Raw genomic sequence first — 22,517 nt, 5'->3', positions numbered from 1 at the left:
AAGCGAATTGAGTTGGAAGATGTTTGAAGGCACCTAGGTTGAGAGAGAGATAGAAGTCACATTTGGCAGAGTCGAGAGCAGACGAGTAGTTTTGAAGAGCAGTCAGGTAGAGTTGGATATCCGAGGAGTGTCTAGTCTAAGATCTTTGCCAAGTGCAAAGGTTTTTCCTCATTGTTGTTTTCAGGGTGCAGGATGCAAGTGGTAAGTGTAATCCAAGGCCTTGAATGGGAGGGTTTAGGAGTCAATGTTGTAAAAGGAAGTGAGCGGAGAATGGAGCGTTATGAGCAGCATTAAAGGGAGTTAAGGCTTAAATCGGCAGATGGAAGGTGAATTTTGCATTAGAGGGGAGAGAGTGGTGTATATCATAGAGGTAGATTGGGAATTTGGAGAAAGGAAACTTGCGCTTAGTAATGAAAGTGGTAGATGGAGAGAGTGGGGTGGAAGTATGAATGGAGATTGAGGCAAATATGATGGAATGATCAGAGGGAGAAGGAGCTGTGGATCTATTAGAGGCAGCGAGTTGAGGGGAGATGAGAATAAGGTCAGGAAAGTTACCATTTGAATGGGTGGGCAGAGAGTGGACAGAAGAGAGCAAGTGGTTAAGGAGAAGAGAGCTAAAGTCAGTGGATAGAGGAGTGGGGAGAGAGATAGGGGAGGTTAAAGTCACCAGTGACAATGAGGTGTGTTCGGGAGGAAGGTAGTTAATAAGTTGACCACCAATAAATGTCAGGTTTCAGCAAAAGGGTAGTCTGTGTGGAGCCTGTCACTGAGGGCAACATCACCCCAGTGTCAGAAAATGAATTAAATCACTTCACCAGTGGGGCTAGGGGGTCAACAAAACACAAAAGGTTTTGTAGTATACATTAGTGAAGCATATCTACATTTTCTGGGGCATATATCTGGAGTTATTAGCCCTTCCCTCCCATCCTGGATGTTTATATTTAGACAAGTGGATCACAGGCATGTAGGTTGTTCATTGGATTAGTGAACATCGTCTAAAAGTACGTTTCCATAATTTTGGTCCTCTCAGCATCCATTCGCGACCCACAGGATCCCTAAGACTCATTATGCAACTACAGGATCTTTGCTTATGCAAGATATGTGCATTAAAATGATTTGCATCATTCCCTTTCACGTAATAAGAATACCTTGGTTGCAAAATGGACTGGTTGCAGAGGTCCACCAGATGGGCCCTCGCTATCCTTAGTGCCCTTGCCTCTTTCAGTGACCCTGATGGTTTATGTTTGGCTTCACAGGCGTGAACTATGTCCTGCAATATGAATCGTTGGGATTCTCTTTCCCTCGCAGATGTTTATTATTTCACTCTGAGGGGCAGTCTTACTGGCATCCCACACAGCGTCTCGTCCCAGCTCCTCGGGGTCATTTTTACTGAAGCATTCATTTTATGCAATAACAGAGATCTAATTACTGGGTCCCTCTTTTATATTGTTTAGCTTCCAATGCTTTTGGGCTGTGTGTGTTGGTGCCAGGGCATGAACTGCCATGGACGCTAGGAAGTGGTCTCATGGGTATTCATGCCCAATGTATATTGTATTTATTCTGGGGATTAGTGTAGGTGAGACCAAGAGCAAACCGCTCAAGTCTCCTCCTATCACCACCTCACCCTCACAAACCTTCCCTATCTTAGGGAAGATAATCCTGAAAAAACATCTGGGGAATCAACACCCCCTTTTCTTTGTGCCATTTGACTCAAAATGCTTTGAGGGAAACAAACTGCATGCAAGCCCATTTTCGTCTTGTGGCAGCAGATGAGTCTCTTGCATAAATACCTCTGAGGCCTTAATTTCCCCTAATCCTCCCCTAACAGATCTTTGTTTAAGTGGAAAAGTAAGACACTGACTGCTCAGGGGCTTAGAGACTGAGTTAGCCATGAGATTTCAGGGGAATGTAGCTCCTTATAGATCCCATAATCAGCACAGATGAGCCCACACAGTGGGAATCTGACACACCCTCCAATCGACAATAAGAAACTAAGAACAAAAACACACAATAAACACAACCATCATCCCTGAATTGTTGAACATTACACCACATCAGCTTGCCATGTGGTGATGCTATTCCAGAAACTGCAGCTGTACATGCCCCTACACCCAACCACCAACCACCCTCCCCAACAAGTCTCCGCCATAATCAAGATAACCCATCTAAATGTCTCTAAGACATCTACCTCACAATGTTACTCTAACGACAGAAGCCTAAATCATATAAGCTTTCTGTGTCTTCAAAATGCAAACCCAGTAAATATAATGTTCCACCTTGCATGTCCTCTTTCACTAAGAAAGGATGAGAGAATGTTTCAAACAGTCAAGAGACTACAGGGTCTTTTAGTCTTTCAAGATCCCATTCGAAGAACCACATCTCCATCTCCCTAGTCATTCCCCTTACCATGTGCCTCTCTGTGCCTCCCTTTCTCAGAGTCACCCGCAGCATGGCCTTCTGATTGAGTGTCAATCTGTCCCTCACCCATTAAGTCTGCTGCATCATCCAGGTTATTCACAAAACATTGCCTGCACTCAAGTATAAACACTACCTTACAGGGATGACCCCATTCGTAGATTCTCCCCATCTCGCAAAGCCAGCCAGTTACTCGTGGAAGAATCTTTCACTTAGTAGGAGGATTTGCCTAGCAGTGTCAAAATTGTAGGGAAAAGGCTTTGCATGACTTCCTCAAGATCTTTATCCTGCACATTTTTCAGGATACCCCAAATCCTAATATTGTTGCAACAGGATCTGTATCTGGCATCTTCAAGTTTCCCAAGATCACGTTGATTTGTTTTTACTTAATTGCATCCCTGGCTTCAAGCAGGTCATGTTCATGGGCCTGTTCGCAGGCAGTCCTCTGAGCTCATCCAACATCTTTTCAGAGAACAGTAGATGATTACTGAGGTCTGTTAATTATCAACTTTTTCCATGCTTTCCTTAGTTTCTGCTGTCAATTGTTGAAGTATCAGGTCAGGAATCTCTCTTGGTGCTGGTGCATCTTTGGGGCAGAGAGAGCACTGAGCTGCATGGATCTGTGCAGTAGTCTGCTGCGCATTCTTCTTTGCCTGGTTCTGGGTATGAATCACAGACTAAATATTTCTGGCAATTGGGGTTTTCTGTTTGCCTGTTTTTTGTCATCCTGAAGGAGTATATTGTGGAGCAGGTTGAGGCTTACCAAATGTTTGATATCAGGTCAGACCAGACACCAAATCCTATGGGGTCTAGTGATTAGAATCTCTCTCATTCTGGGGGGCCAGGCCCTTTTCCATGCCACCGGTTAATCAGGACAGGCAAGATTCAGTGCAATCGTTCATTGAATCTGAGGGAGATCATGCAGGGAGGCCACTCAATGCTGGCAATGGAGCTCCAGAGTCAGGAGTGAGCACTGCTTCCAGGTCTCGCTGTTGTGCGGATCAGCTGGTCTACCCACCACAGGGCTAGGTCATTCATCCTACCTTCTGTCATACGAGGATCTCTCCATGTCCGGTTAGTGAAACAGAATATCAAAAACTTCATCCAGGATTAAGTAGTACCTCAAGCAGGGGTGCCATCTTGATGGGCCTATGCTGCATCCATCAGAATTGACACTCTTGTAAATCCTCTGCTTTCCGCTGCTCACTGTTACCCACAATATTTTCAGGTCCCCCTCAACAACAACTGAGGGACCAGTCCAGATCAGATCAGGATCTGGGTACAGTGAGAGGGGACATTTTGGGCTGCACATCCCCGGAGCAAGCAGTAATCACTTCTTCACGTGTCTCTCTCTAGGCCACACACCCCTCGTTGTCCAAGTTATGAATGAAAAGCTGTCTCATTTCACAGGTCTGGCCAGAGATGCAGTGATGCAGACTTTAGTGATGTTTCAGTCTGACACCTAGCTCTTCGTGTGTGATGTCACTGTTCGACTTCGACATCTGGCTTCAAAAATGTTGACATGTTGACAAGGATGAGCAAACAGAAGCATCACTAGAGGATTCTCTCATCAGCTGCTCAAGCTCCACAACTTACCCTTACCATTTAATATTTGGAGCAAATGACATGGTGTAACATAAAAAACGGAAACATGGCAGTTTATGGACATTTCCAAAAAATGTGTAACAACTGAAAAACAAGAGCAAAGAAGATTTTTTAAAACTGTCAAGAGGCACATTTTAAATAAAAAATTAGGATTTACAATGACCTTTATCAAAGAATGATACATCCTTGGTCTTATGATTGTGCAGTGAGGTTTTTCATGGACTGTGTAATGAAGACACATTACATTAATTGCAAAAGACGCTCTGATGGCATTTAGATTTTCTGATTTATTCATTGAATGACATTCTTCATGGTTTTCAGATCAACCACCGGCTCCTGCCATCTCTTACGGGCCACCGCACCCTGTGTTCATCACTGGAGAAACTGTGACCATGCAGTGTGAGACCCCGAGCCCTTCCACTGTGAGTGGGTATCGATTCTACCATGCTGGCAGGGAAGTCGCCCAGAGGCCAGGGACTGCACCGGGCATCTTTGAGATGGGCAGCGTGCGTGTGGACCAGGAGGGCCTATATTCTTGCATCTACTGGGCACAGAAGGTGGGGCGAGTGATCCCTTCCCTGGAGAGCATCCCGGCACAGGTGTATGTAACAGGTAAGACCTTTCATCTGTCACTTCGATCTTCTCTTGCTCTGGTAATAGGCACTGGTCAGCGTGGGAGATCTGAATGCATCACAATATTCATCTTTTATATAGCCACATCACATAGTGAATCGGCTCTTGGTGCTTAAATAATAGGAATAATTATGTACCAGCTAAATGGTCATCTATTTGTTGACCATAACCTAATAAAAGCATGAGTCGGTCCTGCAGGCATCAAAACCGGTTATCTGTTGAAACTGTCATTTGGTAGGTCCGAATCCCACAGTTATCCTACGAACTAGTGAAGAGTTTTGGTTTAAATGCAAAGCAATTTTTCATATGTTGCCCTCTCTGAAGTGACCTAGCTAAGGCTCGAGATAACAGTTTGAAGTGGGAATATTTTCTAATTATTTTTTGTAATTGGTAGTCAAATAATTTTTTAGGAAGTACAAATATATTTTAACTGTAAAACAGATATCTTTTTGTAATCGATACTTCTTTTGTTTACCTTAAAGCTCCTCTTCAGATTAGACAGTACTAAAAGTAGAGTTCCTTCCTGTGGCACTGTATTGGTGTTACCGCTGTCCCAAACAACTCCTTGCAACTGTGTGAGTGGAAGCAGGGAGCTAACCACTCTTGAAAGTGCTGTAGTATTGATCAAAAAGTAATCTAAAGTGGCTTTCCTGTGTCCCTGCCTCCAGGTATAATCCCAAGGGCTATCTCCCACAGCTCACCCATTGATCTCCCACAACACACCTAATGATCATTTTAAAATCCCAGTTCTCTGTAAACTTCTTCCAGTTTAGTCTGGAGCTTTTAGGAATCGATTGCGTCATGGGACTCCATCTACTTATTCCACTCCTGCCAACCAACTCCTCATTACCAACACAATGGGCGTTAAAATCGCCACCCATCATTATAATGTCCTCACCGTCTCCCTCTGCCCATGTAATGAAGAGATCTTGCAATATAGTTTGTATATGTTAACTATGTGAATCACCAGGTGGATCATATATATATTAACAACCAATGCTGGTCGACTAAATGTAGGCGACAGAAATGCCACTTCAACAGCCAGAACATAATCTGAGCAGGAAGTAGGAATTCTATGTGATTTCAAATTATGGGTGACTCCCATTAGATGTCCCCCAAAAGGTCTTCCCTTTTCTCCTTATCTTGCCAATACCTGGTGTATAGAATAAACGTCAACATAAATATTTGATATACACCATGTCTCCTGCAATAGATATACATAGTTCTTTTGGTGAAAGAAGGTGAGTAAAACCACAGGAGTTCCAGAGCAATATCGATAAATCTCAGTTCTGGCGAGAAAGCACAGCAGGTAAAGATTCAGCCAGCCACTTATGTGCAGATTGAATATCAGACAATTGGACATTAGCAGTATTTACAGACAAACAAGATTCAATTGATCGTCCAGTACTCAAAGTATCTAACCTAATCGATGGAAGGGGAACTGTCTTCATAATCCTTGTCTACATCCAACTCCAGCTCGCAATTGAGAAGAAGTTCTCTAAAGCTGCGGAGTAAGATAACAGTATCCAGATTTTTACAGTGTCTCATAGACACATTTGGATTAAGACAATTCAATGGTTGTTAAAATGTAAAATCATCCAAAACCAGGACTCTCAGCTGCGGGATGTGGCTCAGAGAGGTTAAAAATCCAGAACAACAAAGCCACATTGATCTATTTTTTTATTCATATTTTGTAGCAGCAATTTAACATCATTTGCATCAAACACCTCTTTAGCTTTCTTTAGTGCAACCTTTTGAAAGCGAATGCCTTGCTTCTTCATCAAATCATTTGATAACATAGTTGGAGAGGACGTCTGATCCATTTATCCTCCGGAAATTGGCACATCATTCAATTCCTGAGTCAAGTGAAATGCCTCAGAAGCGATGGGCAGGTTCTCATCCAGTTTAGAGGTGGTCAACCAGCTGGTTAATTTACCAGATTTCTTTAGTTGGCGTTTTCTATTACGAGCAACTTTCTTTTTCAAATATTTGGAGCCTTTAGGTTGTTTGCTAGTTGCTGACCCCATTATCTCTACAGAAAGACTCAACTGACGTGCCTGAGTGCATTTCGCCAGATGCTTTTGTCTTCTAAAATAGAATGGAACAGGCCCATCAACTAAAACATTTACCATCTCTTGATCGTTAGAACCTTTATTTTGGTTACTGCTATCAGGGAGCTCCACCAGCTCAATCTGGTGGTTCAGCAGTATCCTAGGACACCCCGAGTCCATTTGCGAATCAACATCCTTCATTTACAGAACACTGTTTGCCTGAATCACTTGAGGTTGTACACAATCAAATATTCTGCCACAAAGTTTCAAAAGAATCTTCAAGGCAAATTGTACTCACCACAATGAGGATTGTATTTCTGTATAAACCGCCTGGCTTTGAACCGAGCCCTCACTCCGGTTGTGAGGCGAGGAGTGAATGAGCAAGTTCGGCGTTGTAGATAAACAATTTGAATTTTTAAGTGATTCAAAGCTGGTGTCCGCTTTTATTACTTGTGCTTATACTATTGTGGTCAAACCATTATTAAAAATAGACGTAACCCCAGGGTAAACCATGTTCTGCTGCAAAGAATAACAGAGATTTAATAAGGAATTGTTATGAATGTCATCAACAGACAAAAGGTCATGGCTCAGTAGCCCTTCGGTCATGTTGCTCAATTGGCCAGTGACCTTAGCTGTCGGGTTCACAATAGGTATAGGAGCCAGAGGCTCTGTATGAAAAAATGAGGTGATTTTCCCCTTTTGTTTGTTCAGTTTAGCTGCAACATTTTCCAGGTTTTCGGTGTTGGATTTAACTGAATCCTGCACTACTTCAGGAGCTAAATTGCTCATAGTCTCTTGTCCTCTCCTCAGTTTATACCTGATTGACTTAGTCCTTTGTTTGCCCAAAATATTTAAGATTTGTTTAAATTATACATTTTCAGGAAATAATGTACTGAAATGGCTGGCCCGCCTGCACCCCGAAACGCAGGTACGCAGAAAGCCGACAGCACTCACAAGGCACTCGCCCAATGTGCGCGGGTGCCACAGATATAGTGCTTCCTGGTCCAGAGGTGGGACAATGTAGGTAATGGGCAATGGGATGAATGAGTTTCGTTCTTTGGGTCAATCACAGCTCAGTAGCAGCGTCTCAGCAATGTTCGAATGCGGGGACCGAGCCGAATTCAGTATGCTGTCCAGACGAGCTGAAAGCTTCTTAGAAATTATGAAAGGCATGTAAGCAGAAGCAACAGCCGACCGCACTCACAAGGCACTCAACCAGTGCACACCATTTCAGTAGGTTTGTATTTCTGGAAAAATGTGTTTCATTTGCAAGTTTAGAAGCAATATTAAGTCTAAAGTGATTTCACGGCCACTTCGGCTTAGCATTTCAAAAGAGACAACACTATTTTTGTAGTGTAATGTTTCCTAAAATACACTTTATAATTTCGTCATATTAACTTTATTGGTAGCCATTACAGAAATGGCATTATACTGGAAATTATATTTTTGGGAAAACCACTAAAAACACCACTCTGTAGCAAAGGTGATTTTTGTACATGTCTGTCCACATTACTTTGTGAAACGTTGGAGGACATGACCTTAAAACAGCAAACCTGCTCATCAGCACATGCGTGCATGCTCAGGCTGTTTTGGATGTTTAGGCTGCTTTTAGCTGCTGTGGTGCAGTAATTTGTGATTCCTTTCCTTGTCTTGCCCGTTTCACCACTCCAAGCCGATTATGTGGCATATTGTATTGCACTTTGAGGGAGGTGTTTTTTTAATAAAACTGGAACTGTGTCTTCTATGTACTCTGATTCTTAATATCCATGGGGGTGGAACAGTGAATAGCGGATTGTGAAGTCTGGCCATCTGCAGATTCGGTCAAAGCACTACGCTACAACATCACTCATTGTAAAGTGAGATTTTATGAGAATGGTGTAGTAGTTTTATTTCTTGTTGTTCTTTTGTCTCCTTCATTTATTCATTTATTTTATTTGTATAGCGCAGAACAGGAAGCCCTAAGGCATGGAGGCACTTAGACAAAATGAGACAACAAAGAACAATTAATCTGATCATGCAGACAGTGCATCAATCAATGAGTGCAGGAGCTTAGTAGAACAGAGTGATTTTCAACACACGTTTAAAGACAGCTTGTGAGGTGCATGCTCTCAGATCATGGGTGACGTGAAGCGTGGGTCCCAGGGGTCCCGAGACCACCCCTGCGCCGCCAAAGTTCATGACGAGGCAAAAAGCCAGAAATGCTTCCGGCTACCCATCTTATTTCGGACGAATCCTGAGTGCACCAATGAATGACAAGTACACTGAAAGGTACCCTCTAAGTCAGCCATACAGACCGAATCATGTACTAATCTTCACTGGTATAGGAAAAGAAACAAAGATTGTGGATGGAAATACCCTTATGAACAATCTCTTCTAAGCACCAAGAAGCCATGATTCTGACGTCATTAGTGACACCACGACATAGCAGCATTAAACATGAAGCACATGTGCAGTCCCGCACTGCATCACACAAACACACTCGTATACATGAAGAACATGAGCACACAGTTCTATAGCTAGAGGAGAGATACATAGACATACTGTCATTGCTTTTATTATTTTTACACTAGCCAGATGCAGTAACGCAGAACCGCAAGCCACAAGAGGTCCTGAGCAAGCTTGCTAATGCTTAAAGCCAATAGTCACGTGGACATACAGGGATGTATATGGAACCTGATCGGACCACATACAGTTAACTGATAGAGAATGCAGGATAACATGGACAATGTAAAAACCGCATTATAAGGTTTAGGAAAATTACAGCAGGCCTCAAGCCATTGAACATGGGACAAGCCGAACCGACTCAGGCTGCACAGGGAGCAAGACGTGCAAGAAAAGCTCACAGCCAAGCTCAGAGATACGAGGACACATTCCAATCTCTAGACGACAAAAGTACCAGCTGCAGAGAAACTGAATAAATCCTCATAAATGGGAGCTACAGAGCTCAAATGTGTGGTGTCCAAACACGGGTTGCAGCCAGATGAGACAATGGACAGTCATCCACGGTGAGAAAGGGGAGCCGATCCCAGCAAGACATATGCAGACAGCAACAGGCGTTGGGCACGTAAGGAACGTTTCTCAGAGGCAAAGGTGGTACACACAAGTTACAATACAGACACATAATCGTTCACATCACCTTGAAGAGGTGCACAGAGAGCTGAGAACTCGATCAAGTCCCAGGCCTGCGGCATCAGTTCTAACCAATCACAGTTTAGAACCCCAGGGGAGGATGGCAAGGGGCAATAACCAATGGTAAGCCCACTACTCTGCAACAATATAATAGTTTCTTGAGGATGGAAAAGGCCAACCACTTGACACATGAGGACCAATAAAGTAACATCTATGATATGATATGATAGGTTATTTATAATGTGCTCAATACCCAAAGGTTTCTAAGCGTGGACCCGGGGATCGAACCTGTGTTGCTCCGTGTCGTCTTGCTTCCAAGGTGAGCATGTTGCCGCCGAGCTATCCTTCAGAGACGGGAGTCCATATAGGTTATAGAATGCTTGATACCCAATCCCTCATGCTGATTGGTTTTTGGAGGAAGGGCCCACGGGGTGGCGTAATATCACAACAAAACTGGGGAGCATGCAATGTAATTTTGAGATGTTCCAGAATCTTCCTGTTTTCTTGTATTGATCCCTGTTGGTTTTATTTGTGATAAACTGCAGTATGTACTTGGTGTTGACAGAGTCTTCTATTTGTTATGGGAGAGTGTTGGGCCCTCGAAGTCCGCGGACCCCAGTATTGCTGTGGCATACCTGGGAGGTCCACTCAACAAACGCATTCCAGTTTTTTGGGGCTGCGTAGGGAAAGGATCCTTGGGCCACGATGGAAAGTCTGGTCCGTGGTATTTCCAGAAGATAGGCATTATTGAATCTTAGGACTCTTTGGGCTGGCGTATAGTGGTGGTTGACACAACGTCTTCCTCAGGTGGTAGATGTTACCATTCTGATGACTACCAGGCTGCTGTAAAAGCCAATGTAAGATGGTGAAGCCAGCCTCTCTGGAGATTACAGGACTGTAACCTGAAACCCGCCCAATAGGGCTTAAAGAGATCCAAAGCTGCATATGTCAGCACAAGTTTACCGAAAAGATCACAGCCGTCTGTTTTTGCTTTATAAGACGATTGCCATGTCTAGCAATTGACAAGTGAAGAAAAGCTGTCTCTTTGTCCCGCAGCAAAATGGAAATGAACCGGTCGAGATACATTTTACAGGGATGCGATCTTTGTGCTTTGTTCTTGTTTGATCCACCCTGACAATAGATTGTCAATTGATTTTATTGCTTGTGAACACGATAATAATGTTTGTTATTGTGGGGAACAGTTATGAATTCCTTTTACCCATATGTTTTTAGTATGGTTTTCTTGTCTTTTAGCATTTTGGATGTTTGTCACTGTATGATGAGTTGTGTTTGAATGTTGCACCATGAATGGCAAGTATGTGTGATGATGCTTTAGCCTATTTTAGGCATATTGTAGCTGCTGTTTTGATATGTTTAAGTGATTAGTGTTTGGGAAAGCCTCCCCACATGGTTATGGGATCTACATCAAATAGACAGGTACACATAGGTATAATGCAAAATTAGGGAGGGTGCACAATTTGGGAAAGCCTCACCACATCGTTATGGGATCTACATCAAATAGGCAGGTGCAAATGGGTATAAATGCAACATCACAGGCAGTATTACATTGTAGCTGTGCTGGAGGTATAGAAGGCATGCTGAGGCCATTATGCAAGCATTAGATTCAATAGATAAGGGGAGAGGAGTCGAATGGGCAGCACTAAAGTCATTAGCTCCTAACAGAGTCAGCATTAGATAAGGTCCAAAACGTGCTCTGCATTCTGTGAGGGAATGGCAACCGCAGTTCTAAGCATCACAGCGCTGGGGTCACAGACCTGACCAAACGTAAGTAAGTAAGTGGCTGCGGGAGGTAAGGGCCAACAGTGGAAGTGGACAAGGTGCAAGTCAGGTGGGGGGAGTGGAAGGTGGAGTCAAAAACTGCATCTCAGAGCATGCAGGGCAGGAACTGGATGGAGGTGGGGGAGAGTCACAAGAACATCATCATCTTTCAGGTGGAGCACGGAACACCCTGTGCTGACCGGGATGCCACAGGGATGAGGGTGCAGCATACGTGTGGGTTAGGACAACCAATGGGTGCCAGGACGGGCCAATGAGCGAATCAGGGGTGCAGGTGAGTTACCACGGACCCTCTTACCTGACTGTAACATTGATAAACTGTGGCTGCGAAGCTGGAGATCCAAAACGTGGGCGGCCCAGCAGCAGGAGATGTGAGCAGAGCAGAATTGTGGATGGGCATCCGAGCCCAACCAGGCTTGGACAGGCCCAAACATGCAAACCCTTAAATGCTACCCTTAGTGGGGGCCGGCCCCACGCGCTGTAACAGGATATGGAAGCCATGGCCAATCCTCAACAACAGAGGCTGGTATATCCTACTTGCAGGTCTTGGCAGTCTCGTAGGTCGCTGTTGCTTCCATGTTGATAAGGCGCAGCACCTATGGTGATTGATGAAGAAAGTAGCCCAGCAAGGGCTAAGGTGCAGGAAGCTCGTGGCCATGATGGTAGAAGGGCAGATGGTAATGCTGTTCTGTTTATTTCACCACTGTTTGTGTTCCGCCGCAACCCACATTCTTCCCCCAGAGTGTTCCAAATGTGGTTTTGCTGCCTTGTATCTCCCTACTATTTGTGGTGTTGCCACACTTGAATTCTGCCCCCAAGAGTGTTGCAAAGGTAGGTTTTAGCCAAATTGAGACTCAGCAATATTTGTGCATTGCCACAACTTACAACTTGCCTCCCAAACTGCTCCCAATGTAGGTTTGCTACTTGGTATACCACCAGTTTCAGTGCTTTGTCACACCTGCACCACAGAATCTTTCTGCTGCATAAGTTGCACCACGTCTAACTTGGCTACCGCTTGGGTTGCAGCAAATTTGAATGTATTACTGTGTGGCCTGCACCACATTTGAATTTTTGGAGGCGTGTGTTTCCCCTCATTTAAACTTTGTGACTGCTGGGTTGCTCTGCTTTTGAAACTTACTACCGGGAGGGAGCACCACACTCCGGCTCTGCTGGACACACCACCTTTGAATTACGATACTACGGGGCATCACACATCTGAATCCCACAGCTTGTCCCCGATCCAAACCCCACCCACACCTAAATCCAAGGCACCAACCCAAATCAATAACACAACCACAAGACAAAACCCACAGGGTTGATTCCGCCCCTGGGACCACCGAAATGCTGCCCATCTCAGCACCCAATCAATCCAACCCAAATCACAAAAATACAACCACGAGACAAGACCCTGTAGAGAAGCAAGCCACCACAATCCTACAATCACAGCGAGGTAGAAACTACTGTGTGCAGTACATCGATCTACCCCTGAGACCAGGGAAATAATTAACCCTGGAGGGCTCTTGCCTTTGGAACATATGACAAACCCATTTTCGAAACCGCAGAGAAAAAATCATTTGGGCACCACAACCTACAACCACAGCGAGGCAGATGCCACTATGTGTTTCCGCACATTGATCTAGTGCTGATACCAGAAAAGAAACCAACCCCAGTAGGACACCCGCTGCTGGAACATATGACAAACCTGAATCCAAAACCGAGGAGAAAAAGAAAGCCACCATAATCCTACAACCACACTGAGGCACATGCCACTATGGGTCACAGCACCTCAACCTATCACCAAGACAAAGAAAAAAGCTGTTCCCGGAGTACCTTACAACCCGAACAAAGGACAAATCTGCAACACCTGGGACAAAACGCAAGCCATTGCAAAACCTAAAACCACAGGAAGGCACCTGCCATTACATTTAAACCGACACCAATCTGCCCAGCTAAAAACCATTATACACCACGATCAAAACCAACAGAACCAACATCATCAGAGACCTGCACAAGCAGGAAGCCTACCACTGAAAACAATACAATTGAACAACCAAACTCACCATGCAACACCGAGCCACAACAGCCCAACACATCAGGTTCATAAATAAGCCACGATACAAGAAGGACAAAGAAACAAGAATGGAAAACAGAACAAGAAAGAGTGGGATTCAACTTCATGGGTGGTGTTCTTGTTTGCAATATTGTATAACTCACTCTGCAACTCTCGCACTCCTTATCTTACTTTCAATATCTTTATCCATTTATCCCAACAATAATCCTTTCTAATGAGACCCTATGTCTTCCTGATTGCAAGTTGACCCTCATGCGCCACTTCAATCACCTTTTCTCTCAAGCCTTTAGGAACTACCATTCGGTGTCCTCTGATCAACAATCTCTGTTCTAGTACCAGATAATTTTTTCACACATCTAGATCCGCGAATTTCATCATCATCACTCACCCTTGGCCAACCTTCACACACAAATTTCACAACCCTTTTGTATTTCTCATCCAGTTCCCGATGTTCCATCCAATTTTTCTCTTCCATCACAGTTGAATTGGTAAAAACCAAATGCACACTGCCAAGTGAGTAATAACATATTGTAAATGAGACAACTGGCCACTTAGACAACATGGCAACCACTACCACAATGTAGTTCCCTTGCAATTCTCTCACACATAATGGACCTAAAATATCTACTACCACGACATCCCAGACAGTATCTGGAATGAGATCCATCTTTATGGGTGGTGTTCTCATTTGCAATATTTTATCACTCACTTGGCAGTGTGCATTTGGTTTTTACCAATTCAACTGTGATGGAAGAGAAAAATTGGATGGAACATTGTGAACTGGATGAGAAATACAAAAGGGTTGTGAAATTTGCTATGATGGTCTTGCCCACGTAAAGTAGGCCACAGGGGCAATCGATCACATATATCACAAGTTTAGAGTTGCAGTTAGTGTGTTCCAGTAATTTCCATTTGATGTTTTTGTATTCAAAAACTTGTGTTTGCACTGTGAACTCGCATGCTATGCAGTGTCCGCATTTGAAATGGCTCTGCACCAGAGGGAGATTCCAGAGGGTGTTGATGGATGCTATTGGTGCTTGGAAAGTGTGCACCAATGATTGTTTCAGATTTCTATTATTTTGAAAAGCAAAACACAGTATTTTATTGAGAGTTCCAGGGTGCTTGACTAGATGCCAATGCTTCTTCACTGTTTTCTGGATCAGATTGCTCAGAGGACTAAAGGTGGTTACACACACTAGACGGGACATGCTGTCCTTGCTTTTAGTTTCCAGGCATATCTCTCGCGGGGTGTTGGCCGCTCTCTTCTTGGCGTCTTTAATGGCTCTTTTCGGGTATCCTATATGTGCAAGCCTCTGTTTTAGTTCTGTTGCATGCGTGTGGAATTTTTCAGGCTCTGTGCAGTTCCGCCGTAGCCGTAGAAATTACCTGTAGGGCAAATTATATTTGAGTCCCTCGGGATGGTAGCTTTGAAAGTGTAGTAGGCTGTTTCTATCCAAAGGTTTCCTGTAGAGTTCGGTGGCTAGTGTGTTGCCTGATCTGTAGATGTGTAGGTCAAGGAAGTTAACACTGTGGTGGTTCCATTCTATGGTTAAGTTGATGTGTTGATTTTGTTGGTTTAGCCATTCATGGAGCTGCATCAGTCATGCCGGAGTGCCTTTCCAGATGAGGAGGATGTCGTCTATGTAGCACTTCCATGTTGTTATGTTTTCCAGGTATGGGTTGTCAGTAGAGTTAATATTGTCCATCTCGTATTTTGCCATGTATAAATTGGCAATGCGGGAGCGAAAGTCACCCCCATGCTCACACCTTTCGTCTGCTTGTAAATCTGAGTTTTAAAGAGAAAGACATTTTCGGACATTGCTATTCTAATGCATTCAGAATGAAGTTTGTAGGTGTAGAATTTGTGTCTTTTCTCTGATTAAGAAAAGCTCACATAGCTTCAAGGCCTTCCTGTTGGGGTGTGAAAGTGTAGAGGGCCTCACCGTCCATCGTGGCCAGTATTTGATCATCCTCCATCGCGATGTTGTTCAGTAGTAAGATGGTGCTGGTAGTGTCCTTTAGATATGAGGGCATCTTGTTAACGAAAGGTTTCAGGAACACATCACTGTATAGGGACAGGGGCTCCAACAGTGATTCGCAGGCGGACACAATGGGTCTTCCAGGGGGATTGGTACTGTTTTTATGTACCTTTGGTAAAATGTAGAAGGCCGGTGTGCGAGGGTGCGTCCTGTTCAAAAAGGCCCATTCCTCCTCACATATCCAGCCCTGGCACTGGGCATGTGCAGTGAGGCTTTTAATCTCTTCTTGTATAGTTTTGGTCGGATCATGAGTAAGTATATGCATCCTGGTCACTCAGTAGACGCAAGCACTCGGTATCATATTTGTTGATGTCCATTAACACAATCCCCCCGCCTTTGTCAGCAGGCTTTATGATGATGGTGTGATCGTCTTGTAAAGTTTTTAAAGCATATCTCTCTTGTCGGTCCAAGTTGTCAGAGTAATAATTGTTGGTCTTGAATCCGGCCATGATGGTTCTGGTGACTACTTTTGGACAACAGACCCAATCAGATTCACAGTTGCCATGGCAACCGCCCGACAATAACCATATCTAGTTAAAAACAGAATTGTGCTCATATCTTTTGGCCAATGATGTGTTTAATAATCTATGAACATGTCACACAGCAATTCTGCTTTTGACGACAGCTCCGGCAGTAAACTAGACACGGCCACGCACGTAGTCCAAATTGGCCGCCGTATATAAACACATCGGTCACCATGACAATGCTTTGTTGCTGGACCTGCATGTGAACACTGGCGCTCCTGTGAAAGTAAGCGTTTGCTCTTTGTCTTTGTTTATAACAAAACGGGGCCCATAAACACCCTGTCTGAATCTCTAGTGAGATACTACAGAGCCACGCTCTTTTTGTCTCTCTACAGATTCGCATTCATTGCGGATTGCAGAACCAGATGCCCGCTTGGGATATCACGCTACGAGAAATACGCGTCTAACACTGTCTGCGCTACGGCGCTTCAGCTGACTCACAATTTCAAAGTACAATACAGGTAACAAATGAGTGCCTCCCGCACCCGCGATTGTCTTTAATCAAATGGACATAATAGTGACATAGGTACTCAGTCACTTCTCCATGTTTTGATCCTTAGGAACTGGATCAACACTGAGGTTACACAACTCAATAGCAGCCTGCTACCAATCAGTAGACTGGATATTCTTGTGTCCATCACTGTCTGTCCAAAGACACTGTAATTTACACAGGTAAGCCAATTAGATTCTTTCCTGGCACACGCCATTAGAAGGCACATGTATATTGATTCAAATCGGACACCTGCCTTCACCACACAGGTTATTACGCAACAAGAAGTAACTATTCAATCAAGAGGCCACCCAATTCACTTCGGGTCCTGCTTCTTCCTTGAACCCGTGCAGAACTAATTCTCCCCAGCACTGTAAGAAAATTAACCATCCAGCGGCATAAAAGTCACTAGCTATGCTGTCTTAATTTACCTACCCCTTACAGCCTGAGTACTGACACATGCCATTTGTTTTATCTCATAGTCAGCACACATATAGAGCAGTCCATCCAGCTTTTTCTCGTCTTGAAGAGGGCCCGCTCAAGAATTACTGGCACTACAGCCAGTTAGGGCCGAAACACATTTGTGTAGTCAAGTCCCAAATCCCGAGTGCAGTGACAAACTGTGAACACTGTTTTCATTCACAAATTTTATGTTGTCTGCTTAATTTAAGTACTTATTGTTTCAACCCCTGCCGTGATGTCACACAGCAGTAGGTTTCACAATGTTTATTGTTTTACTGTGTTGAATTCTGAGTCTAATTGGTTCTAAAATTGTTTATTTTACAACACTATGTATTTGTAACATGCTTCGTAAAGGATAACTCTGTTTTCATGTGTGCCAATAGACCATTAAGTCTTTACCTTTAAATATATACACTTTATATAAACTAAACAAGTGTTACGCTCGCCTGATATCCACAGGGACGCCACTCAGCACTGGCTGGAAAATTGGCACTCTCGAACCCTCTCCCTTGATAGTGTGTTGGACATGGATATCGCCTTAATATTAGGTATGGTGTGCTCTCCGTCCTGCGTCTCTGTGCAGGGGCGCGTTGTGTGGGCGTTCTGTGACCTAGTTGCTTCACTGGTGCGTTGCCCCACGTTCGGGTCTAGGCCTGCTGTGCCTCCAATTTGCTTGATGAGGTAGGTGCTACTGTTTTACAGTCTTTTATCTTGCCCTTTTCCTCTTTTGCCTTTTCGTTGTTATTAATGTCTCTAGTTTCTTTCTCTCAGATGAGTTTGAGAGTTTTGGCATTGCCATGCTGTATAGGATGAGAATCCCAGCAAGGTAAGTCAATGCGCGGTGCGTGGCGCTTTTCTTGCCTTTTCTTTTTGCTAAACTGTGCCTGTGCCGCTACCTTTGCAAGTCGTTATGATGTTCCGGGCCGCTGTGATTTTCCGAGATCTACGTGAGACCGCACCTGGATAAATGGTTTTCAGTGTCCTTGTGTGGCCGTGAGTGAGCGCTCACTAATAATGTCTCTCTTTGACTTTATTTTAGGTTGCTGCAGCGTTCTGAAGATGGATGCAGCGTCGTGATGAAGAATCCCCAGATTGCGTGTCTTCGGGTGAGCAGCTGGTGGTAGTTTGAAGATGGGAGATTCAAGACCAAAGCTAGGCTGCTACTTACAGGTAAGCACTGAATAATGGGGTTCTTCTTCTTTCAGATACAGGGTTCAGCATGTGGCAGGATGCAAGAAACGCTGGAGATCTTAACGGACATGGTGAGCGTTACGCTGCTAACTGCAGAATAACGCAAAGCATGTGCTGCTGTTTGGGTGTGGTTTATATAGCCAAGGTAAAGTAGTTCCAGGTAAAGTAGTCCCGGGCCCGGCCACACCTGAAACACTAGACCGCATAGCTCAGTTCTTTGGAAATGAGCTATGTGAGTGCCTCCACGTTAACTGAAGTCCCAATCTACATGTTGTCCTTCACATAACAGTATGAGCCTGGCACCAAAGGTGCCAGGACTGGCTCCCAGAGAATCCCTGATGGTGTTTTGTGGCCCTTGAGGCCACAATGGAAGCCTGTAACCTGGCCCCAGCCGAAAGGCTAGTTTGGCCATGATGCCCGGGGGCATGAATCATGACAACAAGGTGGGTTTTGGACTCTGTACACAACCATAGGGCATAGGCTTCGGTAAGAGTGACCCTTTCATTTGTTTGTTACAATTATCTAGCCCTCTGGGCAGAATGGGGTCATAACCAGGAGCCCCGATATATTCTATGCTATAGTGTAGATAAGTATGCCTATCTTTGTTGAGTGTCATGGATGAATGAGTACACTTATAAGGTAAGACAGCATTAGGTAATCAGCAAGGCAAATATACAATAAGGGAATTCAGTGATTGAAAGGTAAGAGCCAAGATTCTGAGTTTGTCTGGAAAAGGGAGGGGAGAATCCTGCAGGCTTGACTACAACCTATAAAGTCCTCGGTTATGCTCACACCAGGAGTGTAACTCGCGCCTCTACAGCCCTGCGGTGTGGATCCCCCCTACTGAGGGTCTCTCTAGTGCTTCAACTCTCCTTTAGACCCAGCCCCCAGTACAATAAAGTCATAACCTGCAGCTAGAGAGTTGGCTCAGCAGTCGGTGACCTGCAAAGCCCTTAGCCCAGGAACACCCACCATTGAATGGCAGATGACAAGGGCAGGCTTGTAGCTTGTACTGCCTGGTCCTCATTCCTTTGAAACGTGCGACCTTAGTAGGTGCAAGGGTCATCCTACCAACCCCAACAACAGGCAACCAGCAGCGCCGCAATGAACTGCTCCAGATAGCAATAAGATCCAATGTGATGATTCCCCCAGTCCCATCCTGCATTGCGTGTACAGGAAGAGCTGCAGGTGCATGGCGAGAGGGGAGGATGCGCAAGCTTACAAAGTGTGGCTGTGGCTGGGCATCTGCACATGGCGTTTCTGCAGAAGTGAATATGGATACTACATTACCTGTTACTTGCCATGTGGGAGCAGGCAATATATCTGCATGGCCATATGCGGAAGGTAATAGGCAGTGACAATGTGTCAAAAGGCTGTATGTGATCATAAGTGAATGGGTCATTAGCCAACATGAAATACGTACAACCGCAACCTGTGATATGCCATTAGACATGTGGAAACATGCAACATCTGTAATTAGGAATTTGGGAGATGCTGTCAATACCTGTTACTGTACGATAATCAACCTGTAATAACTTTTACTGAGTGTGTGGGAACTGGGGATGGGGGGGGGAGCTTGTTTTTCTCATCATTATCACTTGTCCCATAAGAACGCACACTTCAGACTCCATACGCTCTCCAAAATGATTCTCATGCCTGCTGCATTATAGGTTAGAGCCAGTGTATTCAGTGATACTCATGTTAATGTTAATGTTAAAGGACATTTGTACCATGCACTATCACCACCAGAGTGGTCCCCTTGCACTCTGGCGGCTCTGAAAAAGGAGGGGAGGTTGAGTTAATGGGAGGAGGCAGGAAAAGTGCAAGAGAGCAGTGATGTGCTGTTGGCGGCCTCAGCCCGGTGGGTCCGTTGTCTGGGCCTGGGGTGTTTGCGGCCGGTAGTCATTGTGTAATGTTGTGAAAGACTTTGTGTGTTTTTGTTTTGTTGTTGAAATGTAGTGAAGTTTGTGCGGTTTGTTGTGCTGTAGATTTTGGTTGTGTTTGGTTTGGAGTTTGAGAGGTGTATGCAGAAATGGAAATTGTTAGTAGGGTTGGTTAGTTTGCGTCTCTATCCTGAATTCAGGCGCTCGGCTTGTGCAGTCTCCCCTGGTGCGGCTCTGTCCTGATCTGGGTCCGACTGGCATACAAGGTTCCTTACTCCTCTGGCCCCCACCTCTAACATGCTCTCTCATAGCTCCCCTTATCCTCCCTTCATACTCCTGTGGCCAGTGCACCTGCCAATGTCAACCTCTCAGGTAGAGTGGTGATTGCCAATATCTCGACAATTCCACTCCACTGTGGTACCTGGCGGTAACTAAGGGACGGGCGAAAGTGTTGGTGGGATTGTCTGGGGGAGTTGGCTCAGTCTTCATGCGTGCCGCCTGTGTTCCAGTCTATCCGGTGTCACCCGTCCAGGTGCCGTGGACGGTTGACACTGTCTGTGTACGACTCCCCATAAGATGACAGTCCACGTGGTCCTGGCTAGCCAATAGGCAAGGTGACAGGCACAGCATGGTAGATCTACTTAGAACCTGCAATATGGCGCAGAAGGCACAGTGAGATCTATACCTTTCAGTCTGGGTAGCAACAGGGAAGAGACCGACGCCACTTTGCCTGCAATATAAAACACTGCGGCTGCAGCTGGATCATTTCCGGTTCTGAAAGGAACTGAGGACTGCAGCGATCCTCCATTGCTGTTAAACATCTCTGATAAAGAAGATGTGTTCTGCAAACACAACATACACACTGAGATTCCACTTGTGTAATCATTTAGTTCGACACTGTTGTGTTCCCTTTCCTTCTCATTTTTCCCATTCACATTTGGAATACTGATACAATTTGTGTGCAGTAAATGGTGCATAGGAAACCAAATCAATGACCACATTTTATTATGTGCTAGGAGACAATTCAGTTCCAGGTGTGTGCTAAACAAGTGGGCAGTGTTTATCAGTCAGAATAAGTAGTACATTGTGTATGCAAAACTGAAGCATGATCACAAGTACTCTTGTAATGCAACTAAGAAAGTATTCTTGCAACAGCGCCACAATGCCCGTGGGCTGCTGTGCGCTTTACACATTTAAAAAATAAATCAAAATGAATAGTGAAAACGGTTTTAATTAATCATAATCGAAGCCTATTGTCACCCCTCCATCGATTTTCAGCTTGGTGTATGTTTTGTGGTTGCGGAGCACATGTGGGAGGCATAGGTGTCTGGCATAAGGAAGAGACATAGACCTCTTACATGCGTGTTCGCCGTATACATCCTGTGTAGCGTCCGTGTGAAGACTATTTAGCCCAGTAGTAATGTCAGACCTCATCTGCTCATGATACATGCGTGTGTGCAACTCCAACTGGAGCCAGGGCGCTCAATACATCCTTGTACATAAAATCCCTCTCAAAGTTCAGATTTAGTAACAATGTCTTAAAGTTTACTGATGAGTGAGAGTTGTCAGTACTGCTTCTCACTTCACTAGCTGACATCAATGTCCATTAGTGTCGCTTGCAAACATTGGTCCTTCTGAGGAGGGCAGGAAACTTCCAGGGATTGAAATTAAGCTGAAAGCAGCTCCTGGGTAGCCAGCCTTTAACAATAACCAGGAGCTACCACTGGAAAGCAAGCAGCTAGTACGTAGTTCCACAAATCTAACTTCCACACAAGATTCAAACATACCACTTTGTCCATTACTTGAGACCCCTTATGCTTTAAATGTCATATATGTGTCCAAATGCTTATTTATAGATTGTCCCAAACGCTAAATTCACATAGGTGTGTTTGTTCGGCATCAGTTGGCCTGGGAAGCCAAAAGTAGCTCCCGGTAGCTGTTGGTGTCAAGCTAACCAGGCCTTCTAGGCTATAAGCAGGAGCTAAATATTGAACAATGCGATTCTAGATTGCTCTTTCTGGGTGCTGGATGCTTCAGGCCGTCAGCTCACCATGGGTGATTTAGCTTTGTTGTCTTACGTCAAGTGTCGGACTGTAATCTCGATGATCTTTCAAGGGTAGGCATGCTTCATTATGTTGAGATTCCTGGTTTTTGCCCCGGCTTTGTATCAGGGTCTCCGCCCACAGCGGGCTCTTTAATCTCTTAAAATGATGTACATTTTGGTTTG

General features: G+C 44.6%; 1 protein-coding gene across 2 annotated transcripts in view; it reads left to right on the top strand.

The window, feature by feature from the left end:
* Positions 1-22,517, top strand: part of LOC138521220 (Fc receptor-like protein 5) — a 317,958-nt gene that overhangs the window by 184,004 nt on the left and 111,437 nt on the right. For both annotated transcript variants that reach the window (XM_069633890.1, XM_069633889.1), the window contains exon 6: positions 4,342-4,632. In XM_069633890.1, coding sequence (XP_069489991.1) covers positions 4,342-4,632 — 291 coding nt within the window. The remainder of the gene's footprint in view (positions 1-4,341; positions 4,633-22,517) is intronic.

The sequence above is a fragment of the Ambystoma mexicanum genome, chromosome 13 (genome assembly GCF_040938575.1).
Source record: "Ambystoma mexicanum isolate Mex_15411 chromosome 13, UKY_AmexF1_1, whole genome shotgun sequence".
Taxonomy (NCBI): Eukaryota; Metazoa; Chordata; class Amphibia; order Caudata; family Ambystomatidae; genus Ambystoma; species Ambystoma mexicanum.
This window is presented reverse-complemented; position numbering and strand designations above follow the sequence as displayed.